General features: G+C 46.0%; 1 protein-coding gene across 1 annotated transcript; it reads left to right on the top strand.

Moving 5' to 3' along the window:
- The first annotated feature begins 1,089 nt into the window (after positions 1-1,089).
- On the top strand, positions 1,090-18,446 carry LOC142098651 (lysosomal dipeptide transporter MFSD1-like). Its single transcript, XM_075181480.1, has 14 exons — positions 1,090-1,169; positions 1,254-1,292; positions 5,169-5,269; positions 9,281-9,408; positions 9,737-9,792; positions 10,316-10,459; positions 10,606-10,764; positions 10,884-10,999; positions 11,244-11,344; positions 12,260-12,371; positions 12,509-12,646; positions 14,824-14,963; positions 15,252-15,363; positions 17,647-18,446. Exons 2-14 carry the CDS (start codon positions 1,271-1,273, stop codon positions 17,767-17,769), a joined length of 1,452 nt encoding a protein of 483 aa, XP_075037581.1. The 5' UTR covers positions 1,090-1,169; positions 1,254-1,270; the 3' UTR covers positions 17,770-18,446.
- Positions 18,447-18,926: the final 480 nt, after the last annotated feature.

Here is an 18,926-nt window from a genome sequence, read left to right as displayed (position 1 = left end):
GTACCGTTAAATATTTTCATTCCAATCTCGTTTCCGTTGTGTAGTGTGTAAGTTTCCGACCGATCCACAACAGTGAGTACGAAATTACAGTCATTGCTCACAACCACATGGCTGTAAAAAGTCGCTAAAGGGACGTCCGCTCTTCCCTTTATCGTCCTAGGCAGCACGGTAGCGAAGTGGTTAGCACTTCTGCCTCACAGCGCTGGGGTGATGAGTTCAAATCCCGACCATGGCCTTATCTGTGTGGAGTTTGTATGTTCTCCCCGTGTTTGCGTGGGTTTCCTCCGGTTTCCTTCCACACTCCAAAAACACACTGGTAGGTTAATTGGCTGCTTTAAAAAAAATATATATTTTTTTTTTTACCCTAGTCTGTCTCTCTCTCTCTCTCTCTGTCTGTGTGTGTGTGTATGTTAGGGAATTTAGACTGTAGGCTCCAATGGGGCAGGGACTGATGTGAATGCGTTCTCTGTACAGCGCTGCGGAATCAGTGGCGCTATATAAATAAATGATGATGATGATGATGTGTGTATGCTGTCCATGGACCGAGCGATCGGACCATCGATCGCATGTAAAATCGATCGGAATAAAAAGTTGGTGTAAAATTCTGTAGTGTGTACTCAGCTTAAGGTTCCTTATGGGTCTGGGGTCAGAATAGAGTGCACTTTTAATGCACTTGGGGCTCAAAATCACTGATCCTGGGATTTCATTAAAAAAAAAAAATCTGTTTTGTGCCAATGGACAATCAGAACTTAGAATGCAGACAAAAGAGAACAAGCATTTATGCAAATAAGATGTCAATAAAACACTCTAGATTGCAATATATCGAAGCAGCGTAATGAATACCTGACTATACAATTCTTAGTTATAATTAATTTGACACATTTAGAAAAAAGCATTTGACGCGTTTGCAATAATGATCTCAGTGTGGACGGCAGAGGTTCTCTTGGGCGCCCTCCTCTGGGCACTTCGGGTTTAGCACTGTGGTTTGCGGGCACTAGATGACCAAGGTTCGGGACCCGCGATCACGTGGGCGGAGCTGGTCAGGCAGATTCCCGACGCCCTCGTGGGCGGGGCTATCACCTGTCTATTATCTGCAGGCGGAGTAGTGGTGGAAGCGCAGCGCTGGGAGCCGGGCGTGTAGCCAGTTATTGTCCTGAGATCAGCTGAGTGTAAGTTGCTGGGCTGCACGGTGGTGAGTGCTGTGCATGGCTGTGACAGTTGTGTATTCTAATGGGGTCTTTGTGTCTGTGCAGGGGAACCAGAAGAAGACATGGCTGTCCCAGCGGAGAGCGGTCAGTAAATGAATCCGGTCTAGGGGGGCAACTTGTGCAGCTCTAATCTAATCACGTGACTGAGCCTTTTTTTTTGCTCAGGTTTAAATATCCCAGTCTGGGATTCCAAGTAATTACGTGAGCTGGGAGCTTTCTCCTAGTTTAAAGGGCGAAAGGTTACTCACGTTTTTTGTGATCCCTAACTGCTTAGATGACGCAGTATAGTTCATATCCAAATGGTGGTTATCAGATGTTTTTGTAGCACAAAAGAATAATATTGCAATTTTAGTATTGGAGTTGTTTGGGGTTTTTTTTTTTTGGACTAATGCCTTCATTGGACCCCAATTTTCCCTGTGCCAGGACTATACTTGTAAAAGCAATAATCAATGGGATTGATGCTGTTTTATAATTATTGCTCTAGTAAAGGCTGATGTGCAGTGTGCTTGTGTATGTGCAAGAGCAATGCATTATTTTATTACAACTCTAGTTTGGAGCTGTGTAGGATCAGGTTAATCATGCCTGTTATGAAATAGTGGTAACATGAGTAAGTTGTAAAGGAGAGGAAAGCTCAGTAGAAGTGATGTTCTTCCTGCCTGTATTACCGCCTAAGTATCTGGTCATAACTCCACCAGGTCAGAGGTAAAATGAGACTGTTTTGTCAATTCTGCATTTTTAAAGTTGTGTTTCCTTATTATTTTGTACATTACTCTCATCCTTCATCTAAACTGTAGCACCTATAAAACAGACTGATGTCTGTATCCCAATGACCAACCCCTAAAATTACCCACATTTATTTTAATTGAAAGAAGAGCTGGATTACATGTAGGGATTTGTGTTTTGAAGTAGTTACAGTGACAGCTGATGTCTTTTCTCAAAAATACTGAACATTATGTCCAGTCTGCATTATAACTCTACCAAGGAATAATGTATTTTGTTTCTATACAGTCTGTGGAAATACATCTGTCAGCTTTAAGTCAGAAGACAATTAGCGGTTACAGGTTTATTTTCTGATCTTCTCTATCATAGAGATCTAATACTGTAAACTCAATTATGAAAAGAGTTACAAAGTTTCCTTGGACTTTTCCTTGCAGTGTCAGAGCTTAGAAATGAGAGCACAGTCCCTGTAATGTAATAAATATATAATAATAATAATAAATAATTAAATATAGTGTAATACTTTGGTGTAAGCTGTAATGCATTTTTGTATTTTTCTTTTTACCCCAATTAAAATGTCCATCAATACCATGGTGTTAGATGTGTAATGATATTAAGGTATTTTGGAATTAATCCGTTCTGCATGCCCAGCTTTTTTTTTTTTTTATCTTACCCCAAAAATGAAGACAACTGAAGAAAGGAGACTGAAGCTGCCCTTCTTGTGATACCGCTTGACAAACTTTCCTATATATGTTTTTATTGTTTGATTAATATGGTCTAATGGACACAGGCAGGGTCTTATTAAGGGTTCAGGCCGCCCTAGGCTAATACGCTGTGGCGCACGCAGGGGGGGTTCTGGGTCTCCAGAAGCCCCTCCCCTCCGCTAGCAAAGTGCTCTAACACACGGCAATGTACTATACAGCAGCTGCGGTGCTACCAAAGAAGCGTCCGCCGCGGACGCATGAGCAGCTCTCTCGCTGGGTTTTTTGGGGTTTTTTTCCGGTGGGGGGGGGAGAAACCTAACCTAACAATCCTGCGTGCGCCACTGCTCACCTTCCAATTGAGGCTAATACCATAGTTGCCTACTCTCCCGGAATGTACGGGAGACTCTCGAATTTCTGAGAGTTCTGCCAGGAGAGCAGGGAATTCTCCCGGATCCCGACCAGCTTTGTTAAATTAAACGGAGGGGGCGGGGCTTAGTGGTGTTGTACATGCATCATTGTGGCCCTGCCCCCTGTTTTTATTGGTTCAAAATACTGATGACCGTTTGGAGGTGGGGCTAATGACACAAGTCTTCGAACCACACACCATAGTTGCCAATTCCGCTTTAACAAGCGGAATTGGGCTTGTTTTTTTTTTCCAGAGTTGCAGGGTTTTTCTGGTGGTCGCAGGTTGCAGGATTTTGGGCTTCACAACTTTTTTTATTTTATTTTTTTTCAAAAAAACTTTATTGCCTTGTGTATAATAACGCTTTAGTCAGTACAAGGACGCTGCTGGTCTCTTACGTGGGCGTGACCTCAAGTGTTGGTAGGTAAACTTCAGCGTTGGCTCCTCCTGGGGAACCTGTCTGTGTTGTATCCAGTAGATATGGAGAGTATATATGCGACCAGACAGAACATGATGTGTATAATTATAGTGTAAAGCTAGGGATATATTGTAGTGTACAGAGAAATAAAACCCCCTAAAGTGCAGCTATAACTCCTGAGTCTTCATCTTTACTTACTGTAACTGCAGAAGCTGCTGCAGATCCCATTACTATTAATATTATCTTGATAGTTGTATCATAATTAAAAAAAATAATTAATTTTTTGCTTTTTTGGGCTCTTTTTAGGATTGCTTGGGCCTGTTTTCACTTATCGGTTGCTTGTTTTTCATTTCAGAGTTGGCAACCCTGCCACACACCCTCCTGCCTCCCGGGAAACAAGTTGGCAATGTTGGCAAGTATGGTTAATATGCGGTAGGTCATGAACCCATACTTACTGTAAAATTCGGTTTCCTTCACCCCCTCCATCAATGTTTATGTTCCCGTGTTTTTTGAAACTGCTCCACTTGGCTTTTTAAAAGGGTCAAGGCAATTTTTGTCTTTCATTTTGTTTTAAATAAAATCAGAACTGTATAGCAGATCGGAGGCGTGAATGAGCACTACTGAGGGGGCAGATATGAAGGTGGAGGGGCAATCACGCTTGTACCTGTTGCCATCCATATCCCTCCTACTCGCTTATCCACAAGAGCCCGCTCATTGTCTTCAGCCTCTACTATGGGAATACGCCAAGATTAAAATTATACTAAATGTCTCTTTCATGATTTCTTTTTACTTTGGAGAACTATTCTTATATTTTAACATTAATTTCAGTTCATACCTCTTCCTGTTACAATTTTGCACCCGAAAGAATTTGCACCCCTTCCCCCCCTTGCCTAGTCAGCCTATTGGATAATCAGGCCCTGGACACAGTAGGAGACTAGATGTATCAAAGTTTTATTCAAAATGTACAAGTCGCCTTCAGACAGTGGAGGCAGCAATCTGGTCTGAATTAATATCCACGAGTACTCGGCCTATTGGTTCTTTCTGTCGGACGTGCCCAAAAGTAAAAGATTTCTCCAGAAGAGGACGGAGGTTCAGGTTGTATATATGGTGAAGGATGGTTATGGGGGCCAGCAGCTGACTGTTTAATGACTGGTCCATGGTTTGTGTCCCCAACTCGCACTGTCTCTCCTCATTCCAGCCATAGCACAAGTAGCTGCAGAGATGCCCGTCGCCACTGTCTGCTATATTATCGGCGGCTGATAATGCTGCTTCTGCTGTACAATATCCACACGCACTTCCCACACCAGCAGCTGCGATTGTTATTCTGCTACCTTATGTATCTCTTGTTCCCCACACCTCTTAGATTGTAAGCTCATTTGCGCATATTTACCATCTGTTTTATGTCAATGTATGTTCTTTATTAGTATTCCGATCCCATCAATGTACGGTGCTGCGTAATGTCTCAGAGCTTTATCAATAAAGAATAATAATAATTATTTGTTTGGACCCTGTGCCTATCTATGGACACTGGTTCCTAGTGAATGAATAGCCTGTACTCTCAAAATGGCTGCCTCCATTGTGTCTAGGTGACAAGTTCAGTTTAATTAGCTTTACTGAGCCTGTAAATTACACCGTACACACCCACTGTTCCCAGTTGGCACTACTGTATGAAACATGTATAAACTGTATGTCATTAAATTTACCTATTTCCCTTGCAGGGTATTATCGGTTTGTGGTCCTGTTCTTCAACTGTCTGCTCACTTTTGGCTCCTATTTCTGCTTCGATATTCCCAGTGTTCTACAGAACCAGTTCCAAGGGGTTGGTGTCCAGTGTGTTACCCAGATTACTTCACACAATGTTCTCACATAGGTCTAAAGAGTAATTCAGAACATTAATAAACGTAAATCACTTTGCTGTGATCCTTCACTGAGCTTTTAAGATTCTTTCCTCATCAATATTAATCATTGATACTTTGAGTGAGATTGGTGGTATTTGGAGAGTTCTAAAGTCTTTAGACCTCCCCGGCCTTTTTCTTGCTCCCCCCCCCCCCCCCCCCACGGACTAGGAGATATCTAGTGGGCGGGATGAGTCCAACGTCTTCTTAAGGAGGTGGAAATAAAATCAGGCTTGCAGGGGCTGTAATATTCAGCTAGTCCATAAAATTGGTCCCAACATTGAGTCTGGTGGCCAAATACAGTACAATTGGTAGGATTTTCTATTCCCATTGACTCTGTTAATCTGAATCTCCACCAAAAATGTGTATTTTAATATTTAGGGCAGTGGTTCCCAAACTTTCTCAGTTCAAGGCACCCTCGGGGTCACCATAATTTTTCCAAGGCACCTCTAAGCCAAAATAATTACCGGGTAGTCCCGTTTTTTAAGTAGTTGGGTCAGAATGACGTGAGATGTATTTAGACCCCTTCACCATCACATTGTGCCCCTTCATCATATCACTCTGTATTCCCTTCACCATCTCACACACTGTGTCCCCCTCTTCACCGGCTCACACACTGTCCCCCTCTTCGCCGGCTCACACACTGTGTCCCCCTCTTCGCCGGCTCACACACTGTGTCCCCCTCCCCTTCTTCAGTGTCTCTCTCTGTGCCCCCCTCCCCTCCTTCAGTGTCTTTTTCTCTGTGCCCCCCTCCTTCAGCGTCTCTCTCTCTCTCTCTCTGCGCCCCCCTCCCCTCGTTCAGAGTCTCTCTCTCTCTCTCTCTCTCTCTCTCTCTGTGCCCTCCAGCGTCTCTCTCTCTCTCTCACTCTGTGCTCCCCTCCCCTCCTTCAGCGTCTCTCTCTCTCTGTGCCCCCCTCCCCTCCTTCAGCGTCTCTCTCTCTCTGTGCCCCCCTCCCCTCCTTCAGCGTCTCTCTCTCTCTCCCCCCTCCCCTCCTTCAGCGTCTCTCTCTCTCTCCCCCCTCCCCTCTTTCAGCGTCTCTCTCTCTCTCTCTCCCCCCTCCCCTCCTTCAGCGTCTCTCTCTCTCTCCCCCCTCCCCTCCTTCAGCGTCTGTCTGTCTCTCTCTCTCTCTCTCTCTCTCTCCCCCCTTCAGCCTCTCTCTCTCTCTCCCCCCCTTCAGCCTCTCTCTCTCTCTCTCCCCCCCCTTCAGTGTCTCTCTCTCTTTCTCTCCCCCCCCCCTTCAGCCTCTCTCCCCCCCTTCAGCCTCTCTCTCTCTCTCCCCCCCTTCAGCGTCTTTCTCTCTCTCCCCCCCTTCAGCGTCTCTCTCTCTCTCTCTCCCCCCCTTCAGCGTATCTCTCTCTCTCTCTCCCCCCCCTTCAGCGTCTCTCTCTCTGTGCCCCCCTCCCCCCCTTCAGCGTCTCTCTCTCTCTCTCCCCCCTTCAGCGTATCTGTCTCTGTCTCTCTCTCTCTCTCTCTCCCCCCCTTCAGCGTCTCTCTCTCTCTGTGCCCCCCTCCCCTCCTTCAGCGTCTCTCTCTCTCTCTCTCCCCCCTCCCCTCCTTCAGCGTCTCTCTCTCTCCCCCCTCCCCTCCTTCAGCGTCTCTCTCTCTCTCTCTCTCTCTCCCCCTTCAGCCTCTCTCTCTCTCTCTCTCCCCCTTCAGCCTCTCTCTCTCTCTCTCTCCCCCTTCAGCCTCTCTCTCTCTCTCCCCCCCCCTTCAGCCTCTCTCTCTCTCCCCCCCCCTTCAGTGTCTCTCTCTCTTTCTCTCCCCCCCTTCAGCCTCTCTCTCTCCCCCCCTTCAGCGTCTCTCTCTCTCTCCCCCTTCAGCGTCTCTCTCTCTCTCTCTCTCTCCCCCCTTCAGCGTCTCTCTCTCTCTTTCTCCCCCCGTCAGCGTCTCTCTCTCTCTCCCCCCCTTCAGCGTCTCTGTCTTTCTCTCTCTCCCCCCCTTCAGCGTCTCTCTCTCTCTCTCTTTCTCTCTCTCTCTCTCTCTCTCTCTCTCTCTCTCTCTGTGCCCCCCACCTTCAGCGTCTCTCTCTCTCTCTCTCTGTGCCCCCCACCTTCAGCGTCTCTCTCTCTCTTTCTGTGCCCCCCATCTTCAGCGTCTCTCTCTCTCTGTGCCCCCCTCCCCTCATTCAGTGTCTCTCTCTCTCTCTCTCTGTGCCCCCCTCACCTCATTCAGCGTGTCTCTCTCTCTCTCTCTCTCTGTGCCCCCTCCCCTCATTCAGCGTCTCTCTCTCTCTCTCTCTCTCTCTCTGTGTCCCCCTCCCCTCATTCAGTGTCTGTCTCTCTCTCTCTCTCTGTGCCCCCTCCCCTCCTTCAGCGTCTCTCTCTCTCTCTGTGCCCCCCTCCCCTCATTCAGCGTCTCTCTCTCTCTCTCTCCCCTCCCCTCCAGTGTCTCTCTCTCTCTCTCTCTCTCTCTCTCTCTCTGTGCCCCCCTCCCCTCCTTCAGCGTCTCTCTCTCTTTCTCTCTGTGCCCCCCTCCCCTCATTCAGCCTCTCTCTTTCTCTCTCTCTCTCTCTCTTTCTCTCTCTCTCACTCTCTCCCTCTCTCTCTGTCCCTCACCCCTCCTTCAGCGTCTCTCTCTCTCTCTGTGCCCCCCTCCCCTCATTCAGCGTCTCTCTCTCTCTCTCTCTCTGTGCCCCCCTCCCCTCATTCAGCGTCTCTCTTCCTCTCATTCTGTGCCCCCCTCCCCTCATTCAGCGTCTCTCTCTCTCTCTCTCTCTCCCTCTCTCTCTGTCCCTCACCCCTCCTTCAGCGTCTCTCTCTCTCTGTGGCCCCCTCCCCTCCTTCAGCGGCATCTCTCTGTGTGTCCCCCTCCCCTCTGTAAGTGTCTCTCTCTCTGTGCCCCCCTCCTTCAGCGTCTCTCTCTCTCTCTCTGTACCCCTCTCCCCTCCTTCAGCGTCTCTCTCTCTCTCTGCCCCTCTCCCCTCCTTCAGCGTCTCTCTCTCTCTGTGCCCCTCTCCCCTCCTTCAGCGTCCCTCTCTGTCTGTGTGTCCCCCTCCCCTCCTTTAGCGTCTCTCTCTGTGTCCCCCTCCCCTCCTTCAGCGTCTCTCTCTGTCTGTCCCCCTCCCCTCCTTCAGCGTCTCTCTCTGTCTGTCCCCCTCCCCTCCTTCAGCGTCTCTCTCTCTCTGTCTGTCCCCCTCCTTCAGAGTCTCTCTCTCTGTCTGTCCCCCTCCCCTCCATCAGCGTCTCTCTCTCTGTCTGTCCCCCTCCCCTCCTTCAGTGTCTCTCTCTCTGTCTGTTCCCCTCCCCTCCTTCAGCGTCTCTCTCTCTCTCTGTTTGTCCTCCTCCCCTCCTTCAGCGTCTCTCTCTGTCTGCCCCCCCACCCCTTCACTCTCTGTTCCTTTACTTACCTTATTCCTCATGTTCTGCTGTCTTCTTTCCTCTCTGCTGCTCACTGACACTGTCGGACGTGATGAAGTCACGCCCGGCAGTCAGTGAGAACAGTGAGGAGGATCCGGCGCTGGATGAGCGGTAAGTTCTACTTTTTTTTTTTTTTTTTTTTTTTCTCTATTCACAGGGCGATCGCGGCACCCCTGTGACAGCGCCGCGGCACCCCAGGGAGCCGCAGCGCACACTTTGGGAACCGCTGATTTAGGGGTATATTTACTAAACTGGTTTGAACAAGTGGTGATGTTGCCTATAGGAACCAAACAGATTCTAGTTATCATTTATTTAGTGCATTCTACAAAATGACAGCTAGAATCTGATTGGTTGCTATAGGCAACATCTCCACTCTTTCAAACCCGCAGTTTAGTAAATATACCCCTTAGTGTGTGTGTTTTGGGGGCAGAGGGGCAGTCCTTTCTTCTTTGCACTATAACAGGCACCCGGGAGGTTGGAAGGTTACAATAGTATTTTGGTTGTTTATAAAACTTTATGTTGAGTTGTTAGATACATACAATGATATATTTTTCTCTGACTTGTTTACCTGTCTCCAGAACCTGACCTGTACTAATGGCAGTCACCCCAACAGCACGCACAGCAGTAACCACAGCTCCGACTGTGTGGAGGGGCTTGGAATGTCCCCAGAGCAGTATAACCTGTTATACGCTGTCTACGCCTGGACGTGAGTATAAAGAGCATGCTATAATACACTGCCAGGACTGTAGTAATTTACTTCCAAGTTCATTTAGAAATAGTAATATTTTTCCTTATTTCATGATGCAAATGATTAAATATTTTCTAGTATGTTGGCGCTGTATAAATAATATAATAATTTTCACGGCTGTATTGTTGTTTGCTCATAAAACATGGTATAAGATTAGAGAAGTTGTCTATATATGGTTATTGGAATGAGAGAGTTCCAGAGGTAAGGAGCACCAGTATCTGCCTGTGTTCATGTATGTCCCTGCTGGCCAGTGTCATTATGTGACCATGTCTTTCTCTCTTCTCAGTAATGCTGTGGTGGTCATCGTGGCTGGATTTCTCATTGACAAGCTAGGAAACCAATGTAAGTCATTGCTTAGAAACACACACACACACCCACACCCACACCCACACCCACACATTCTTTGGATTATTGTGCATTTTACATTACCCCCTTGCAGCACAATGTTTTTTATTTTGCACCGGGCTGGGTTTGCTCCTAGTATGGTGGCTTAGTGGTTAACACTTCTGCCTCACAGCACTGGGGTCATTAGTTCAATTCCTGACCATGACCTTATCTGTGTGGCATTTGTATGTTCTCCCCGTGTTTGCGTGGGTTTCCTTTGGGTGCTCCGGTTTCCTCCCACACACCAAAAAACATACTGGTAGGTTAATTGGCTGCTTTAAAATTGACGTGTGTGTGTGTGTTATGGAAATTAGACTGTAGGCTCCAATGGGGCAGGGACTGATGTGAGTTCTCTGTACAGCGCTGCGGAATTAGTGGCGCTATATAAATAGCTGATGATAAACAACATCTGGGATTGCTGATTGGTGGAAATGATCAGTGTAAAGATGCAGATACCTGAAATAACTTTACTTTCTTTCAGTCGGCCTGTTCCTGTTTTCCTTCCTAATTGTCGTGGGCTCCTCCATCTTTGCTCTGGGTTCACACTTTAAAGGAACCCCCTACCTGCTGCCTCTAATGTTAACGGGACGCTTGTTGTTTGGCTCTGGGAATGGATCCCTGATAAGTAAGGTGTCCTTCTGCCTGCGCTGTAGAGATTTATGTCTTCTGTATGTTCTGGACTTCTCTTATGATCATAAAAGACTTGTGTTGAATTCGCATTTTACTTTTGTGCACATTTCCCCCTTTCTCCCAATCCCTGTATCGTGTCAGTTGTACAGAAACGTATCACGGCCTTCTGGTTCAAAGAAAAAGAATTAGCTTTGGCCTTTGGACTCACCCTCTCATTCTCTCGGTTGGGCAGCGTCCTGAACTTCTTTCTTACTCAGCGGTTTGAAGCTCACTATGGCTTGCAGTGGACTCTTTGGGGAGGTGAGAGTTTGTTTGCAGAAAAATAAATGTATTTGTCCTATGTATCAACGCTCGCCTGTAAAATTGTCTACATGTTGCTTTGATACATAGCTATGCTTGTACACTGTCCTCCTATGTAGGGACTTTATTGTGTGTCCTGGGTTTTTCCTCTGCCGTCATGGTCAGTGTGTTGGATAAAGTGGGTATGAGACAGCTGGGTCTCGAAGGAACAATCCAGGAAGAGTCCAAAAAAGTGGTGCGTAACGGCCTCCCTCAAATAACTATTTGTACGGCTTTACCCAGAGTCCTCGGCGGCTCCCAAATCAATGTGCATTGTATTGTAAATGTTCTATGCATTCCAATACATGTAATTTGCAGAGCAGTCAGTGATTTAATATTTCTATCATAATAGTTTGTTGTGCCTGTAATAATGTAATAGAATAATGTAATATTATTGGTTGTGACTAATCAGGATTTGTTTTGCAATCTCTGATCTTCAGCGAGTACAAGACATTCGCCACTTACCTTTGCGTTACTGGCTCTTGGTTCTGACCATCATGTTCTTCTATAATGGGATCTTTCCATTCGTGGCAGATGCTAGGTGAGTAATCCATTTCTTTGGATTATAACCATTCCTTGAAGACAAGCATGGAAAGTAATGGATGGGCCCACCAGTGTTCACGCTTTCTATTCTGCACTTACCCAATACCGGGGTCATTCTTCCTATAAGACAAGGACCTCACGCGGTAACATCCCAGTGAGGTGGCAGAGACGAGGTTCTTACCTCCTGGCCGCCAGCATTGTCTGTCCTCACCTCCCCCAGTGCCGACTTGTAGTAGCCGATTGTAGAAAGAACACAGGGTTACACGATTCTCCAACGATCCTTCATATAATCACTGTAATGTGATGACTGAGTGGGAGAGGACATAGTCTTCATCTACTATCTCTACTCCTCTCATCATGTCGGTCACACCTGCAGTTAGCGGGTAAAATCCCAAGTCTAAAAAATGACCCAGGCGGCCTAAGGACGTGGAACACCACATCTGTCATATACAAAAGTTGTAAGTCCCCGCATGCCACACTGCCGTTATTATACAGGTTGCGGTGGCGCACGCACGCACCCACCCCAAAAAAAAAAAAAAAAAAGGGAAAAAAGCGAAAGCTGCTGCGCATGAGCCCGTGAATGCGCAGCTCAGTTTCGTATGCACTGTACTATCCAGCAGCCGCGGCACTGTCAAAGAAGCGTCCGCGACGGTGCTGTATACAATACAGCATCGCCGCGGCTGCTGGATAGTACTGGGGCACTTCTTTAGCGGAGGGGAGGGGTTTCCGGAGACCCAGAAACCCCCCCTGCGTGCGCCACTGGGTTGTGCACTTAAAGTTCTGGTTATGAAATGCTCACATGACATTTTCTTAACACCCCCCCCCCCCCCCCCCCCCCCCCCCCATCAGATTCACCTTCCCCTTTGTGTGTTGTAAACTGTTCAGCTGATTTATCCTTTTTTTCTTTTACCAGCAAATTTATTCAGGACAAATACCCAGGTTACGACCAGCAGACGGCATCCTACGTTGCTGGGGCTGTCTACTACAGTTCTCTAGTGCTGTCTGCCGCTGTCGGGATATTAATTGTAAGTGTTGTTTAATTCATTAACTCATTTACTCTGTTAGTGGTATTTCATTTATTTAATTACTATGTATTTATTAACTCCCAAACTATATGTTTTTTTTGTCAACATACAGCCGTGTTTTCTTTTTATTTTTTTAGGACTATGTAGGCATGAGAGGGGTACTGGCTGTCCTCTGTGCGGTATTAACGCTGCCCGTGTTTGCCCTGCTGGCGTTCACCTTTGTCCCACCGCTGGTGTCCACCTTGTGGCTCGGGGTCACTTACTCCTTTGCTGCGGTAAAGTATAAGGTTTCCTCTAACATACCTTCATAATTGGTACTGCTTAATGAGTGTCTTCCTCTAAAGTAGTTAACATGGGAGACGCTGGTGACCCTATTATCATCATCACCATTTATTGTTATAGCGCCACTGACTCAGCAGCGCTGTACAGAGAATTCATTCACATCAGTCCCTGTCCCATTGGGAGAGCTCTAAGGGCCAGGGACAGACTGTGATGAATCCTGACCAATGCCCTGGGAAGGCTGCTGGAATGTAGTTGGGAATTGCAGGTATATTTTGAGTATAATATGCTGGTCATTTTGGCTGTATAATATTCTGGGCAATTGCTGGTTAGGCAGGATGTGCTGTTTTATGGATATTCATTACTACTATCTTGTATAGCCACAATCCTAAATCTTTTAAACTAGTGCATTCTGCGAACTTGGAGACTTCAGGCCCCCCCGACGTTGTAGAAATGTATCCCGGATTGTTTGAGAGCATGATGGTGTTTGTAACTGTGTATAAATGTGTTTTATGGTCCATACCATTTTTTTTTTTAAGGTGAATGTGCACAAATGCCTAAGAAAAATCAAATATATACCTATTTGGCCATTTGAAACATCAGGAGGTATGTTACTGTCCAGGGCTGGGTGACCTGGAGGGGCACCACCTCTGCAGGCCAGCTCCTAAAGTGGAGAACCCCTTTAAGCGATAGTAACTGCTAGGGGATCTAAATACTTCTTCCACGTGTTAGTGGCAAATGACAAAATAACTGTCCTTTAGAAGGGGAAACTTATGCTTCTGCTAACATTGATGGAGTAGGGGGCTAAATGATGATCCGTTTCTAGCTTAAACATTGAATGTGGGCAAGGTACTAGAGATGAGCGGGCTCGGATATCTGAAATCCGAGCCCACCCGAACGTTGCCGATCCGAGCCGGATCCGAGACAGATCCGGGTATTCCCGCCAATTGCAAAACTGAAACCGAGGCTCTGAGTCATAATCCCGCTGTCGGATCTTGCGATACTCGGATCCTATAAATTCCCCGCTAGTCGCCGCCATCTTCACTCGGGCATTGATCAGGGTAGAGGGAGGTTGTGTTAGGTGGTCCTCTGTCCTGCTATATCTCGTGCTGTGCTGTGCTGTGCTGTGCTCAGTCCAGTGGTGCTGTGTCCTGTGCTCTGTCCTTCTGAGTTCAGTGGTGCTGCTGGGTCCTGTGCTGTGTCCTGTGCTGTGTCCTGTTCAGTCCAGTGGTGCTGTGTCCTGTGCTCTGTCCTTCTTAGGGCATTGTTATTTCCCCATTATTCCCAAATTATAAATTTTTTTAAAAAAGTTATAAAAAAAATGACCAAAAAAGTAATTGTAAAAAAAAATAAAAAAAATATCCCAAAACAATCCTGCAGTATAAGTCCATTGGTACTGCTCTATTACAAAGTTCACTGATTCTGCAGTATAAGTCCAGTGGTACTGCTATATTACAAAGTTCACTGATTCAGCAGTATAAGTTGACGGTTTTTTTATTATATTGTGGGGACCACTCCACTACGCAGTCCAGATACTTTTTTGGTGGAATTGAGACCAGTTGAGGGTGATATATTGTGGCCCCGGTACCAAATTGTGTACCGGGAACACTGCACTATGCAGTCCAGAAAGCTACCTCGGTGAAACGTTTTGGACTAAAAACAATATTGTGAGGTGTGAGGTGTTCAGAATAGACTTAGTGGAAATGATTGCTAATGAATGTTATTGAGGTTAATAATAGCGTAGGAGTGAAAATAAACCAAAAAAACTTGATTTTAACACTTTTTATGTTTTTTTCAAAATAAATCCGAATCCAAAACCTTTGTCAGGTGTTTTGCGAAACAAATCCGAACCCAAAACCTCAAGCAAATCCGAATCCAAAACACGAGACACCAAAAGTGGTCGGTGCACATCCCTAAAAAGTACCCACCCTACTTCCAGGAAGAATAGTTGTGATCAGCAGAGAAGTGGCGTTGCACATTATTCTATCACTAGTTTATGTTGTCTTAACAATAAAATAATGGGTGTTGTATGGTGACTTGAATATTTAGGGTGCATCAAGCATTATTTCATCCACAGTGACCAATAGCAGCATAAGCTAGGTAGGGACCAGGAAGTATTACATACGTCCAGAGCTTTGTGTCACAGCTGTTAATGGATCTTGTATCTCTTCAGGCAAGCATGTGGCCTTCTATTCCACTTGTAGTCCCACAAGCTACTCTGGGAACCGCCATGGGTCTTGCAGGCTCCGTGCAAATGATCGGGATTGGCCTTTCCAACCTTATTGTTGGCAGCATTCTTGGGAGTAAATCTAGGTATGTGTAGGACCTAAGGTTATAAATGTAACATGTCCAGAGCAGGAATAATTGTGGCCAAAGCACATTGACCATCTTGTTCTGCCTGGTAGGACCTGATCAATTAGCAATAAATAGACCTTAATTATAATTAACTCACAAGAATGTGCATTACAATTTCTGTGAATGTATGGGCACTTTTAAAGCTTTGCATTATTATTATTACTACAGTTGAATACAACCCATCATACCAGTATCTAATTCTCTTTATTCAGAAGCTTTTGTTTTTCTTCCTTCCTCTCGATGCAGCGAATCAAAGATCCCGCTGTGGCGTTGGCAGCAAATGATGATTTTCATGCTGGCAAATACCATTGCTTGCATAGTCACCTCTGTTACCTTGAACGTTGTGGACAAAAAACAGGTAATGGCTGGGATAGGTAAACGGTCTGGGCACATTTGGGTACCAGTGGGAGTTAATTTACTAATAATGGCAACACAGCAAAGCAAATAATCTATTAATATGATGGAGTGAGAAAGTGTCAAATCTAACTGTCACAGAACTTAGAGGCATTCTGTATAATGTGTTATAGGTTTTCTTTCTTTACCCCTTTCGATCAAAACTGAAACCTTACGGAAAAAAAAAGTGTGATTTTTGTACTTGCATTAAATCATTGTCTCAGATTCTATTGGAGGACACTGCTAACCATGGGGTATAGAGAAATATATATAGGAAGGTGAGGATAGGTAAGGAAGAGGTTCCTTTCGAACAGGATCCCATTCTTCAATGATAACTAGAGGGGGCAAAGGGAGAAGACAGGAAAGAGTGCTAGCTCCCATCAAGTAACACCATAAAACATTCTACAGAATGACACTATAAGCAACACTTCCACTTTTTCAAACCAGCAACTTGATAAATTTACCCTGCGGAGGAGTCTTCCTTCCTCAAATCCTCTAGTCCCCCTCCTAAGGGGAACAACACCTATCCCCAGGGCAGGTAGTCCAGAGGGTAGTAGTAGGTAAGGTAGTAGAGAAAGGACATGTGCTAACCTCACAAAAAGAACTTTGAGCACAACCATAGATGGGGTCACCAAGGCTGGCCCTACCACCAGCAGCTGTACATGGCAAATGGCCATCAAGCTGACACTTTGTGCAGGAGCATCTGTGTGCCAGAACTCACCCACTGGCACAACACAATGGTGGAACACCAACCAGCCTTACTCTGGCACTACTCACTTGATCAGACCTGAAATATAAAGAAGAGGCAACAGGGGAGAATGGAGCTCCTGTACACAATAAAACATCGGAGATTGAGCCACCAGACCAGATTGGGGACACTATTCCACCCAGAACGCCCCTCCAATCTAATACTTCTCTGGAGCTGGGGAGGACTCTGGAGGCCTCGGAAACCTGTTTATTCTGGTGGGCTTTCCTGGGTATAGGAATCCCACCGAGGCGGAGGTGCTGTGTTGCCTATAATGACACCTGCCCTGAATGTTCAGCGTCACAAGTTTTAGCCCTCAACCTGCTGATTCGCATTTGAAAGAGCCTATCAAAGATAGCCCCCACCGACCCACCTCCAGGACCAGAGAACCGAAGCTGCTACCTAAGTGCAGGCTCCAATCTGGTTATTGTAGCAGCACGGCAGACAATGGGGCAGTCGTAGCACACAAACAGGAACTGAACTCAGTGTAAGTGTGCAAAATAAACAAACCCAAGAAAGGTGCCACCCTTTGAGCAATCTTTCTCCTGTAGTGGAGGGAATAGAGAGGGGTGGGAGGGGTCTGTGTTCTGGCCGAGGGAAGCCCGCCAAGGAGGAGGTGCTAGGCTCAGGACCAAGCACAAACCTGGTCACTGTTCCACATGCATTACCGCTAGCCTCTATGCCTAGTGGCAGGCTTTCCTGTGTTAAAGAAGCCTGCAAAGGCTGAAGTACTAAACCAGGCCTGTCCAACCTACGGCCCTTCAGGTGTTGTGAAACTACAAGCCCCAGCATGCTTTGCCAGTAGACAACCTGTTGATAGCTGGAAGGGCATGCTGGGACTTGTAGTTTCACAAACATCTGGAGGGCCGCAGGTTGGACAGGCCTGTACTAAACGGTCTGGAAATAGCACCTGTCCTCAGGGCCCAGCACAGACATGGTCATATCCCTTGGCCAGAACTCCCCAGCCAGTGTGCTTGTGCAATAGCAACTTTCACCTAACCTAGAGCTTCTGCACCAAGTGCAGTCCTCTGTCTAACCATAACCTCTTCAGATTCCCTCTTGAGGAGGGGGTAGTACCAGAAGGTGCATGCAGTGTGGTGGTTACAGTTACAACCTGCAGTAGGACTTCATGGTGGGAGTGAGTGGAAGCAATGACTTATACTCAGTAGCTGCTCAGGCGATCTTGTAGTTTTGAAAAGCAGAAAAGAATCATAAAAATGCAGAAAAATAAAGCCTGAATTTGGCTGCAGCGAGGGGGTACAGGGGAGGGGTCTTGCAGAATATTTAAAGTGCAAGAATTCAAGATAAAGCCTCTATACCCCATGATTAGCAGTATCTATTGCAGTATAAATTGTACTTTTACAGGGACAACTTCCATTTAACGATACAGCCGTAGTCTGAGCTGCACTCACAGAATCTGTGTTGATGTGTGGTCTGGTCATTAATAGTTATAAAGGGCGTTTATGGTACCTGTTCTGATGTTTGTCTTCTGCTTGGCCCCAGGGAGGTACATTGAACAAAACGACAGAGAAAACCTTAAGCAGGTCAAGAACCTCCCACAAAATCCAATATATAACCCCAACACTAAATGAGGATGAGGATGACGATGATGGGTCTATAAACTAGCCAGAAGACGTCTGTGGCGCCTCCCAGCTGGCTGCTTCCCATATGGGGTGCACATACCTAGTACCAGCTGTGTGGCGCAGCCATTTGTACCTGGTCACCCTATTATGAAGGAAGGACACCTTGTACCTGTCGCAAGTATGGACTGTACCTGGAGCAAGGTTTCCAGAATATTGCACTATTGGAAGTTTTATATTGATACATACGTGATGTATACATCTAATCACTTAGCACAATGACGTAAATGTGTTTAGTTACCATTCATAAAGAAAATGTTTCATACTTTAGTTCTCAGGTCTGAAAAGGAATCTGGTGCCAAATATTCTTTGATTACAGCTTTTATACTTAATATTTTCCTTTACTTAATATATTTTAAGCCATTGTGCTTCCTTTAGGTGTTTTGCAAGGGCAACTATGTGTGCTCAGCCAATAAGTGACTAGTCAGGAGTCTCCACCCTTATTAAGCTAGGATTCATTTTTAAAGTGCTCTATAATAGAATCATATGTCAGGTTTCTTCCCTATGAAGATAAATGACCTTTGCTCAAATCTTAGATACCGCAGTGCCACCTAGTGGCAGGCTAACAGGTATTTTATTACAATCTGTTTTGACCATCAGTGTGGTGTGATGCATGACTAAAAATAGCATGTTTGTAATATGATTTGTGACAAGGTGGCTTATTAATTAAGTTATTATATAACAGTCTGCATTATAGAGCATATTTCATCATTCATATCAGTCCTTGCTCTAGTGGAGCTTACATTCTATATTCCCTACTATCTGGACACACTAGGGTTAATTTTGGCAGTAGCCATCTAACCTTCCAGTACATCTAAAAGCAGACCTGTCCAACCTGCGGCCCTCCAGATGTTTGTGAAACTACAAGTCCATGCATGCCCTTCCAGCTATCAACAGGTTGTCTACTGTCAAAGCATGCTGGGGCTTGTAGTTTCACAACACCTGGAGGGCCACAGGTTGGACAGGCCTGATCTAGAGGGAGGACATATGAACTTCACACGATCTGACTCCAGTGTTGTGAGACAGCAATGCTAACCACTGTTCTGTGTTCGTGGCTTTATTTACTGTCAGTAACCAACCACTCAGATGGGTATTACTTGGGCACACTACACTCACCAACTGTATATATGGTGCCCCCATTTG

The sequence above is a fragment of the Mixophyes fleayi genome, chromosome 7 (assembly GCF_038048845.1).
Source record: "Mixophyes fleayi isolate aMixFle1 chromosome 7, aMixFle1.hap1, whole genome shotgun sequence".
Taxonomy (NCBI): domain Eukaryota; kingdom Metazoa; phylum Chordata; class Amphibia; order Anura; family Limnodynastidae; genus Mixophyes; species Mixophyes fleayi.
Note: the sequence above shows the minus strand (reverse complement) of the source record. Positions and strands in the feature narration are given on the sequence as shown.